Source organism: Procambarus clarkii, chromosome 18, assembly GCF_040958095.1.
Source record: "Procambarus clarkii isolate CNS0578487 chromosome 18, FALCON_Pclarkii_2.0, whole genome shotgun sequence".
NCBI classification, from domain to species: Eukaryota; Metazoa; Arthropoda; class Malacostraca; order Decapoda; family Cambaridae; genus Procambarus; species Procambarus clarkii.
The window spans coordinates 35,801,093-35,813,552 of NC_091167.1; the positions used below are offsets into that span (position 1 = coordinate 35,801,093).

Below are 12,460 nucleotides of genomic sequence, written 5' to 3' on the forward strand. Positions count from 1 at the left end.
AAGGTATCCCTAGAAGAGCAAGTGCCCAGCTCTGAAAGGAGTATTTCATCTACTCCCAATTCCATATCAATCTGGAAGGAGATACTGACATAAAAGATGGTACAGTAGAAGTATTTTGATGAACTAAAACTGAAGAATTAAGTATTTTGACACTGGATTTGGAAGTAGGGAATATAGGTGATAATGAGAAATGTTTAAATGTGATGGTCTTCAAAATTTTAACAGTTATAGAAAAAGGTGAATATTTTTATTTACAGGAAGTAGTTCATCATTGACTATTAATAATATTTTTGTGCGTAAAGAACTGAATAGGAAATCTTCAGTATAGTTTGTTGCAATGATTATTCTATTATAGGAAGTTTATGATTGAGTGTTCAATGACAAAGGAAAATAAAATAAGTTCAGAGTGGCCTTGCTGAGTGACAAGAATGTGTAACATATCAACAATAACCGGTAGCTGAGAATTATTGGTGAAGTAAAAAAGTGTCAAATATCACTCTGCAATATACACTGCCTGCCATCAGGCGACACCCATCATTGTAACAGGGTCAGAGGAGCTGTAGTAGATAGTCATAGCTTAGGCATAGCTTAAACTTGCTACTGACTCCCTTAGATATGTAACAAGAACACCTGCAAAGATCCCTACTGTGTAAATACATGTACACTGTGTGTGTGAGTGTTACAAACAAGTGTTTTCAGTAGTGTATTTTTGTTTACCCACAGGTAACTGTAAATGATGGACAGTTTGCATCTAGTGCTGCAGTCAATATTTATGTGGAGCCAATACCTCGGACTGGTTTGAGGTTCAGCGAAGAAAAATATTTTGCTGCAGTGGAAGAAAACAGCACACGAGTGGACAAAGTTGCAATGGTTCATGTTCTAGGCAGTAATCTCAATGAGCATCTTAGGTTCAGTATCCTCAACCCCACAGATATGTTTACCATTGGTGATACATCAGGTGTAATTCAAACTACTGGCAAGCCTTTTGACCGAGAAGTCCAGGACAATTATTTATTAGTCATAGAGGTAAGTTCTCTGTTTTTTATTTGTAAAAATGAACTGATATTTTCATTACTATAGCAATTGGGTATACATGTTGATGATTTGAATTTTTTCTCTGAGAAGAGTATAAGTATTGCTTTTTCATTACTTAATGATTCACAATTTCCTAACTCTCACTACCATTTGTTTATGGCTAATACCAGATACTGGTCACTGGATTAAGTTAGATTATTTATCCCAAAGGATAAACCCTCCAGACTGAAAGGAGGAAGAAATTAAAAATAGATATAAACACAATGAAACACTGTTTTCTCTATGTATTCCCCAAGCATTTTCCATTTTTATAATCTATCTACTGGTCAATAGTGCATTCAGTTTGTAACTCCCTGTGCCAGAATACTTGGCCACCACAGTTTTCATCAGCAATGATAATTATGAAATAGCTCTTCTTGTGTCTATGTACATTGTATTCACCTTAAACAATAGATTCTTAAACAATAATTAACATTAAACTTTGTGTTTGATGCCTAGTAATAAATAAGTACCAGCATACATAGGTGTCTGTTGTTACATCCTGGGGGAAAGATCAGTCATTGGCTGAGGACCTAAGGGGACCTCAATAGGCAGTTCTGTTTCTTTATTTCCATAATTTTACTTTTGTGTTGCATATATTGAAACAGATTCTTATTGTTTATGGTTAATTATTTTGTTAAAATGCTGGTTGATACAAAATTATTTCATTCAGAATTTGCCTGCTCTTTTGTTGTTTTGTAATATATTCATAATATAATATGAAAGGGGGTCTGATTATAATGTTAGCATAGTAGTTTGGAGAGTAGAACTACTCGCAGAACCCCATCCAGGTACAGGAACAGTAGGAATTTATATTTTGTATAAAACTACTGATAATACATATGAACAGTGTACCAGATTAATTGTAAAATCCTAGTTTCATTATGAAGAAAGAGATGTGTTGTATGCATAATTTTAAATAAAATGTTTGTACAGCAAATATTTATCATTTTTATGGTGAATATTTCTATGCACATATATAGCATTCAACTATACAGTTCAATATTTCAGTCTGTTACTTGTTTCCAGTATTTCCATAGAAGACATTTATGTTTTTTTTATATTTACTGTTGTGTTTATCACGAGCCATTTGTATATCAAATTAAGCATTGCATTAGAAAAACTGAGGCTCTATAATTTATCTTAATCTGATAACATATTTTCTGCAATTTTATTTTTACACTGTTGATATGGAATTTAATTTTAGAATCAGATGACTAAATATATTCTATATTTTCTCGTGTAGGTGCGCAGCGTAGTCCACACCACTCCAACCCGTGTGGCTCATGTGCAGGTACATGTGGTGGTCACGGACAAAAATGACAATGCTCCGATTTTTGTGAATACACCATACTATGGAGTTATTTCTGTTGATGCTAAAAAGCATCAAGTAATTTTTAGGGTAAGTTTAATAAGGATATTTTAAAAAGTATATTATAATTCCAAACTGGATATTTCTTTTTTATAAGCATCTGGAACTTCATTACTTGCAGATAAGTATATTGCCATGAATATATTTCTATATACTATATCAATTTTTATTTAAATTAATTTAAATAAACTTGCATATTTAATAGTTTGAGAAAATACTGAGGCCATTATGGGCTCGACCCTGCATCCCTCAACTCCTTTGGCACATGCACAACCAACTGTACCAAACTGGGCTAAAAGTATCTCAGCCTGAAGTACTACCTTATTGTCATGGTCCATTCGGTATTGCATGTGCTTGAGGAGCCCAGGGAATACAGTATATATTGAACTAATGGGTTCAGTCCCATCATACAGCCTTAATATTTTTTCATTGATTCATCACTTTCTTGTGATTATACAGTATTATGCATTAAACTTTATTCTGACTTCTACATCTAAGTGTTTTTTGGACCTCAGGTTCATGCAACTGATTTTGATGCTGATGAGAATCGTGATGTTCGTTATGAACTACAACGTGGTAATGGGGAAGTGTTTGCTGTCAGTCGTTCAACGGGTGAAATAAGTATCAAACAAACACTAGAGGGGCTCAAGAGTGAATATGAACTCATGATAAGTGCATATGATGGAGGTAAGATATAATAAAAAAAAATGCCTGGGATTAATAACGTATCCTGTTAATGTATGCTAATTTCATTATAATCCTTCTGTTTCTCCATATACTTTTCTCAAATAGATCATATAGTGTGAATATGTTATGTTATAACCAAACTTTATTATGATAACTATCATTCTGACATGAAAAGGGGGGACCATAACGTATTACAGTATGTACAATATTATAATTAGGGTTGTTTGCCTTTATAATGTGTACAGTTGGCCCCTTGATTTGGCTGGTGGATGTATTTCTATTAAGTTGTGGTGTGCATGTTGAATTCATACTTAAATTGAAGAAACAAATCTGTGAAATTCAAGATAAATATGATTAAAGCAATATTTAGTAATACAAATCTGAGAATAACAGGCCACTGTTTGGTACTAACATGCTACATAGTCTCCCCGGCTTGGCACCTTCTTTTGATAATTACTGACTTACTTGGTACTAATATATTGCCTCATCTATGAAAAACCATGTTATTAATCCATAAAATACATTTTATTAAAATCCTTGATAGTTTGAATGTTCTTAAAAAGTTTAGGTTATAAACTTCAAATGTGAAAAGCAAATTAACTGTAGCAAATACTTCACATTTAGGTTCTCCACCCTTGTCTTCACAAGTTCCTGTTCGACTTAAAGTGGTGGATAGGTCACAGCCAATATTTGACAGACAGTTCTACAGTGCTATTGTAGCAGAAAATGCCGAGTCCCACACACCCATTGTGACTGTCACAGCACACAGTCAGCTTAGCAGAAAACTTATTTATACCATTGTTGGTGGTAATGAGCATCAGACATTTGCTATGGAGCATGAAGAAGGTAAGAACATTAGTTTAAATTTTTTTGATGAATTTGAATATATTCAAACACAATACTGTAAATGATCTTGTGAATGGATTCAGCTAAAATAATATTTCAACTCTTCTATTCGTTGAAAATAATCCCTTGGTTGAAGATTGTAAAAATTGCATCTACTGACTTTTCCAGGTCTAATTCGAGTCCAAGACGGACTTGATTTTGAGACTCAGAATTCCTACCAGCTGACTGTTAGAGCAACAGATAGTTACTCTGGCAAGTGGGCAGAAGTTGTTGTGTCTGTACAGGTCATTGATGTCAATGACAACCCACCAGAATTTTTACAACACTTTTACAACATTACTGTGTCTGAAGCCACTGCTATTGCTACTCCAATTCTGACTGTCACAACCTCAGATAAAGACACAGGATCAAATGCAGGAGTGAGTTACCGGCTAATGGGACTGAATGGAACTTTACCCAAGAATTTTTACATGGATGGAGAGACCGGGGTGCTGATACTGAAGCAAGGATTGGACCGAGAAACTTTGCCAATTCACCACTTCTTGGTGCAAGCCATAGACAAAGGAACACCACCACTTTCGTCTACAGCACACATTTTGGTAACAGGTATGTGAATGTGTTTTTTTTTTTGTTTTGTTTGCTGGGAAGTGTTTTAGTATAGCTTTGTTTTGTCTTTATTGTTTATTTCTTGGAAAATATCAAAACATCACAGAAATATGGGATTCATGTAACATTATAGTCAGTCACTCAACCATCTAGTTGTATAACAGACTGTTTACATAACATTTATGACTATAGAAATGGTAATCACTTTCTTTTCCAATAATATTTGCTATCTGGCTTATAAAATTTAATGTATAGTATCTCTAAAGCATTGCAATGAACTCTGACTGTTGCAGTACACATTATGCTTAGGGAAATAGAAGAATATTGGGATCAAAATATTTTGGACATATTCTAGCCTTTATCATTTACAACAAACAACTCGACTTTATGGGAGTATCAGTTTCTTCTTTCTTCATGGCGAGTTTATTCGCAAAGCTTCCGAGGGGTTCCTCCCAGAAATTCAGCATTGGATGCGATGAAATACCACCTCTTCCTGGTGGGACCCTCAATAACTCCCTGTCCCTACTCATACCATTCCATGATGTTTGTGGCTAGTACATTTGGGAGGTAGGGGAATGGGTGGGGTTTTATGTAGCTTTTCAAAAAACAATATTTCTACATAATATAAATTAGATGGATAGATAGATTTACTTGGTTATAATGTACCAGATACATAAACTGTTCTATTAAATATAAAATATAAGTACTGTATCTGTAAGAATGAAAATGATCAATATATATTGCTTAGATTTGAATGAACTTTTTGAGAGAAAAGAATGATATTTCTAAAAATGTAGAATTATGTATATCTTGTAAACAGAATGATACTTGAAGAGTAGACTGTAAAATTACTCAAAATATTGCGCTAAAAATGTATGAATATGTTTGTATCATGATACCAGTTGTAAGTGACTGCTATATTATACATTATAAATTTTTTGTTTCAGTGTCTGACATGAATGACAACCCACCAGTATTTGAGCAACAGGCCCAGCACTGCGTTGTGACTGAAGATGCTTCTCGTGGTCACTTTGTTACCCTTGTTTCTGCTGCTGATGAGGATATTGGTGATGCCAATAAACTTATTTACTCTGTTGTGGATGGTAATGACCTACAGGCTTTTACCATCAACTCTGCTTCAGGTAATGAAAATTTCTTGTGTTTCATAAGTAATTTTCTAGATCCACTACGAGTGAAAATATTATCTGCTGGATGCAGTTAACTAGTTTCTTTAAAGTTGCAGTTCTCCATAGCACCATTGAGTTTTATATAATATACTTTTACAGAATATTTATAAAAGTTTTGCTCATAAAATCCATTGTAGTTCATTAAGCATAGGAGGATGTTGCTTGTGTTTTCTATAATATGGAAAGGTCCTTACTCATATCCTGTAGCACAGTAGTCTACATGCTTGGCTGACAACTGAGGGACTCAAAATTATTGAGGATGTTTACTTTCCTCAATAGTTTTTGGAAAGGAAATTATAATAGGAATGGAAATCGTAAAACGATAATTTTGGGCTTTCAAAAGCATCACCTCTGTGATGATGGTGATGCCTCAGTTCACCTACCAATGAGTTAGACAACTAATATGGGTTGCATTCTGGTGAAGGTCAGTAATTGGCCTAGGAGGACTGTGATAAGCCTAAGTAAAGGCTTCCTGTCCCCAACACTTGGAATTAAAAGCAAGATTTATTAGTATAAGCATTGTAATTAAAACTGATCTTTTCTTATGCAGGAATAGTAACAGTTTGGAATAGTCAAAAGCTTCGTGAGAGTACTCAACATATTCTAAACATATCAGTAAGTGATGGTGTCTTCACGGCATATACACGTCTGGTAGTTACCATCACACCAGTCAATGCCCATTCACCGACCTTCAAAGTGGCCCAGTATGATGCTAACATCCAAGAAAATGCCGCAATCAAAACTACTGTTGCTCAAGTGTCTGCCAGAGATGTGGATTCTGGGCGTTATGGTGATGTGACGTATCATTTTATAGGTGATGATGCACACAAGTTCTTTCGGATTAATGAAAATACAGGTATGGTTTGACAATTTTGTATGAACAAAATTATGCTATTTCTTTGTTCATATTGGTCACTTGAAAGTATATGGTTGTTGATTACAGTAACTACAAAATTAACAAAATATATATATACTGTAGTTATTAGTATATTTGCATTAGCTTCTCAGTTTGCTAAGGGTATAATTTTTTATAATAATTCCATATGATTATTTATGAGAAACTGAAGAGACAAAACAATGGGCTAGTCAAGTAATAAGCTCAGACTTAGGAGACTAAATTGGCAAAGCATCACTAGTTTTGTTTATCCCTCACAAATACATTAGAATTCCTTATCATATGGAAAAGTTAGTACTCAAGCTATCAGTTAGCTTTTTTGCAATTACTGTACAAATGTTGAATTTTGCCCAAGACTTTTACTGATTCTAATTCCAAGTAAAATTTGTTATATAATTGTAGTCATGAAGTAACCAATGCAATAAACTTCCATTTCATTTCACAAAGGTGATGTATGGACATCAGAAGTATTTAATCGTGAGGAGCGAGCTGAATATGCCTATACTGTAATGGCCATGGACATAGGTGGGCGCACAGGTTTCACTACACTTCACATTTCCGTTGATGACGTGAATGATAATAACCCTGTCTTCATGCAGTCTGATTATAAAGCAATCATCAGGTCCAACACTACCTCTGGATCTGTTGTCATGAAGGTCAGTTATAATTCTCTTGCTTTTCAAATACACCCCACAGGGTGAACAGAATCACTGGAGAATATTAAATCTTGTTTAGAATGACTCGGAGCTCTTCTTAATCGTTCATTGGCATCATAGAAGACCATCAGAGACATAGAGGATCGTCAGAGAAGGGCTTGCCCCACTGAACCCTAATTGGTTTTTGTTTATTGCTTTAATTCAGAATAATACAATATGTTCCCAGTTAGCTCGGTTTTCTTTTCTAATTTATAAATTAGTCCCTTATGAGGAAAGTGTCAAATGTATATTGTCAGTCAAAAAATTTGCAATCCATTTATCCTCCTCTCTCCATTGTATTTTGGTGACTGTTGTAGAATTCTGTCAAGTTCATCATGCTTCCTTTTTCCCCAGAAAATCGTGATATCTTTCAGTTACAAATTTATTTCTCTCTAGATGTTACCCAATCCTTTTTTTCTGATAATGCTTTGTATTTTACATGGGATAAATAACTGTGACACTCATGTCATGGAAAGTTGGAAAGAGCTGTTAAGTTTTATGATAATTTTGGGCTTGCTAGGATAGTCTCCAGTAACTCTACGACACCTATTTATGACCTTGCAGCCTGCAGGACAGTTTAAAAATTTTCTATGGTGCTGTTGTCAGAATGTCATTCTGCCTGACTGTACATGATTCTGTCCTATGAACACAGTGTATCTTACTTTTGTGAGCAGCCAGTTAATTCTGCTGAAAAAAGGTACTATTTACATTCATTCAAAACCTTGTTACTCAATTCCATCCATTGTCTTTACTGGAATTTCTATTTACCTGTTGGTTGATTTAATAACTTGTATTCCCATGATCTGCTTACCCCTTCTAATTCAGTATCCCTCTTTCAGTATTCCAGTTCTAATTTACTGTATTTTGACTGTATATTCTTATGAAAGATCATTTGATAATTTGTTTGCATCTTAATCTTAAAAAGTAACTAAAATTACAAAAAAACTTCAATTATTATTGCATATTTATTTGTTTAAGATACCCTTTTAATGGTTTCATTTTTAAATACAGTGTGCATAAATATAGTATCTATAAATACAGTATATGACAGTAAATGTTCAAGCCTTTATAAAAATTAGGAATATGTATAGAAATGAGAATTTGGTGCATTTTACCCACCTCTTGCAGATAGGAATTAGAGATAATGATAATAAAATATTATGGGACAAAGTTTGTTATTCAACTGATGTTCTATAATTTATTAATTTGTCTGCCCAAATTAGGTGTTTGCTGTGGATGCAGATTCAGGTGAAAATGGCACAGTTTCTTATCGCTTTCATAGTTCATCATTACCAGATACAATGGATGCTTTCTCTGTTAACTCAAGGACTGGAGAAATAACTTTGAGAAGAAATGCACGGGATTTGGGTAAGATCTCTGTATTTTTATATGGCTATATTCAGTTTCTTTATAATAGGGTGAACACTAAGAAAATTTACAAAAGTCCTTCCAAAATTTACCTTGTGAAGATTGCAAAGGCTTATATTGTTGTAACATTAATTACAGTATCAGATTAACAATGAAGAACAACAAATATCCCATCTGTGAATGCCATCAAAGAGAAAAACTAATTGATATTCCTTATTCACACTGATAAATTCTTTGACCACAAGGCCTATATTTAAAATACAATATAAAGAAATGAAGAAAATATTTATTAAATATACAAAAATAACAACTTTTCAGTTTTTTTTTTTAGATCTACAATACGTGAGGAAAATGTAGTCTACAGTTGTATTGAACATTCTCCATATTGTTTCTAAATTTCATGTTTTTAAATTTTAGTTTTGAAAGGAAAAATATGTATTTTGAATAAAGAGGACATGTTTTTCATATTAAGAGTTTATTAGTTTTGCTTAGACCTACAAAACACTCTTTTTCTGTTTTTGGGATATGCTTCTGAAATGTCTGAAACTACCCTTCAAATTTTATGTAGAAAAAATTTACACGCCCTCATTTAAATATTAATACTGTATTGTACTGTACCTCAAAGGTTTACTAACAGAGCTTTAAAGCTGAAAGCCAAACTACCCAAGAAATTTAGTTATTGCATAAGAGATATGCCTGCAAGATTTGTTTTTACGGAGATTTGTTAATGTGTCCAAAATTTACAGGCTCTTCCCTACCAGTATATCATGACGAGAACATTTAAAAAGAGTCTATGTTGTTCTTATGTAGACTATCACCCTACTTTGATTAGCCTGATCCTGTGTTCAATGGGACCAGAAAGAATCTTGCTTTAGAACTCAACATAACATGTAGTAAGATTTAAGTAAATATGATCGAACACCTGTGGGTTTCTGGAGGAGTCCCCGAGATGAATTCCCACTGCTGAGTTACATTAGTTATAGTACTCCTTCTTTTTTAATCTTTTAGCCATTACAATAATTACATCCAGATTTATATATAATTTTGTGCTTCTGTTTTATTAATACAGGAAGCTCAGTCTTTGAGTTCTTTATTGAGGGCAGAGATAATGGACGGCCAGCCCTGCATTCAAATGTGGCAGTCCTATTGCGCATTGTGGATGTAGATGTTAGACCCCCAGAGTTTCTGTCCCGGATTTATACTCTCACAGTCTCTGAAGATACACTGCCAGGTTGGTAATCATGTTGTATTGAGTTTAAACCATTTTAATCTAGTTAACCTTAGCAATAAATGTAATATATAAAATACTTATTATATTGCATTTACTTCAAATAGATGTATAAAATAATTTCTTATGTATTTTCTTAAAGATAATTATCTTGATGCTAATAACCTCAGAGCTGAAATACCTAAAAATGAATGAGGGTGCAGCAAATAATTTGTTTAATGTAATTATTGTAATTCCAGGCACTCACATTGGGTCAGTGGGGGCACGTTATGATGGCGAGTTAGAATATACAGTCGAGTGGGGTGGTCACAAAGCGTCTCCCCCAGTGTCAGTCTCGTCAGAGGGTACACTGACCCTCACATCTTTGCTTGACCATGAAGACATTCGGCGACTGTCACTTATAGTCACTGCAATGCCTGTTGACAAGCCAGAGCTGGCATCAAGTACAAATGTGGTTATTGAAGTGAGCTACTGTTTATTGTTAATTACATATATTTCAAATATATATTTCTATACAGTATATAGAAATATATATTTGAATTTTCTCTTTTAATATTTTTTAGTCTAATCTGTTAGGGTATAAATGTTGCTAGAGCAATGAAAGTAATGGTTGATGCAGTGAAAGTCATGGTCAGTACAATTAAATTTGTAGTTAGGAAGAAGGCCCTAGTTGGCGCATTGAAATTTGAGGCCAGTGCATTGAAAAAGCCTTGTTAGTGAGAAGTCATATTGTATATATGACACATAGTACGTATAGAATTTCATGTAGTAATATGAAGAAGTGCAGCAAGAGCAATATGAAGGAGTAGATGTGCTTACCCTTATGTAAGGCAATGAAACACTGTTGAGCTTAGAATGGAAATGAAATTATCAGGAGAAAGCGCTGAGCAATTATGACTACACAGGTATAGCACTTGAAAGGGATCAGAATAAGGATTTGGGATGGGGACCTTACCTTGGTTACCTTGAGATGGTTTCAGGGCCTAGCGTCCCTCGGCCTGGTCCTCGACCGGGTCTCCTTGTTGCTGGACTGGTCAACCAGACTGTTGGACACAGCTGCTTGCAGCCTGATGTAAGAGTCACAGCCTGGTTGATCAGGTATTCTTTGGAGGTGCTTATTAAGTTCTCTCTTGAACACTGTGAGCAGTCGGCCAATTATGCCCCTTATGTGTAGTGGAAAAGTGTTGAACAGGACAGGGAAAATGAATGGTACCCAACCACTTGGACTGTTGGGGATTGAACTGCAACCTGCGGGGAGGCATGACTCTTGATCTACCATCCAGCTCAAGTGGTTGGGCATGAGCTTGAAAGTGTATTGATTTCAGGAGGTGCTTCTTTCAGATACAGTAGTAATATGATGGGTCTTTGTCTGTAGCAGAGGTCAGCATAAGGGAGCATTTGAACAAGTATTACACCTGGGAACAGAATTCTGGGATAGAGGCCTCTAATTTTACTTTACTATTAGTTTTTGTGTTAGATGTATTGGAAGTCAAAAATAACTTTCAACTTAATTAGTTCCAACATTTCCAACTTTTTATAATTCTCCATTATGTACACATTTTGTGCTCGTTTGTCTTGTCATATCCTCATTATATATAATTATTTGGTGGAGAGCAGAACACAAATATTTAAGGAAAAATTTTGGATTTTTCAAATTGACCAAAAATTGTATGATTTTCTTTCTTTAGGTTCAAGATATAAACGATGAATCCCCTACATTTGAAAGTGAGAAATACTATGTGTCTGTAGCAGAAAACACACCCTCAGGATCAAATGTTGTTAAAGGTATGTGTCAATATTATCAGTAGATAATATTAATAATACATGTTTATGTTAGTAATGCTTAGTATGTTAGTTATGCTTAATAATGCTTTATTTTTCCTTGAATTAAAAAGCATATTATACTAGCAAGGTATTTTTAGATGGTTTAATTACCTACCATTTCCATGAATGCTCATATAATGAAGTACTTTTAGTGTATGAATTTATTGGTTACAGACTTTTGCTGTGTGGTCTTCTGTCAGAAAATGTTATAATTTAGATTGCTGGATTGCTGGTACTTCATTAGACACAAGCAAAATGAACCAAACTGTTTTAACACTTTCGCGCTCTCGGCGCTCAAAAAAAATCAATACCCTAGATGCTTTCGGCACTTCGCGCCCCTACGCGTAAGACCGAAAAAGTGTACACTCTTTTGACTGTCCTGACAATAATTGAAGGCGCACGTATTTAAATTTGGTATCACTGTGTTCGCAATGAAATTGTCTATAAGAGCATACCTATAAAATGCCGCCCAAGCATAAGGAGTATCAACACCAAATAAAAAACTATGCAGATCACTCGCCGAGAGCGCCAAACAGCAACAAAATGTTTCCACTCTCTTAATGGTTGCGAAGCCTACAGTTGTCCTACATCGCTAATTTTGGTATCATTGGAATCGCAATAAAATTCTCTACACGGACATATGCATATGAATGTTTAATATAGGTAATTGCCCACCCG

The 12,460-nt window shown here is 34.5% G+C and overlaps 1 protein-coding gene across 7 annotated transcripts in view; it reads left to right on the plus strand.

Moving 5' to 3' along the window:
• LOC123754415 (fat-like cadherin-related tumor suppressor homolog) overlaps positions 1–12,460 on the plus strand; it is a 669,154-nt gene that overhangs the window by 622,577 nt on the left and 34,117 nt on the right. For all 7 annotated transcript variants that reach the window (XM_069326495.1, XM_069326496.1, XM_069326497.1 and 4 more), the window contains 12 exons: positions 724–1,026; positions 2,321–2,476; positions 2,962–3,133; positions 3,758–3,979; positions 4,148–4,585; positions 5,533–5,727; positions 6,323–6,628; positions 7,115–7,323; positions 8,586–8,730; positions 9,800–9,961; positions 10,198–10,421; positions 11,647–11,743. In XM_069326495.1, the coding sequence (XP_069182596.1) occupies positions 724–1,026; positions 2,321–2,476; positions 2,962–3,133; positions 3,758–3,979; positions 4,148–4,585; positions 5,533–5,727; positions 6,323–6,628; positions 7,115–7,323; positions 8,586–8,730; positions 9,800–9,961; positions 10,198–10,421; positions 11,647–11,743 (2,629 nt within the window). The remainder of the gene's footprint in view (positions 1–723; positions 1,027–2,320; positions 2,477–2,961; positions 3,134–3,757; positions 3,980–4,147; positions 4,586–5,532; positions 5,728–6,322; positions 6,629–7,114; positions 7,324–8,585; positions 8,731–9,799; positions 9,962–10,197; positions 10,422–11,646; positions 11,744–12,460) is intronic.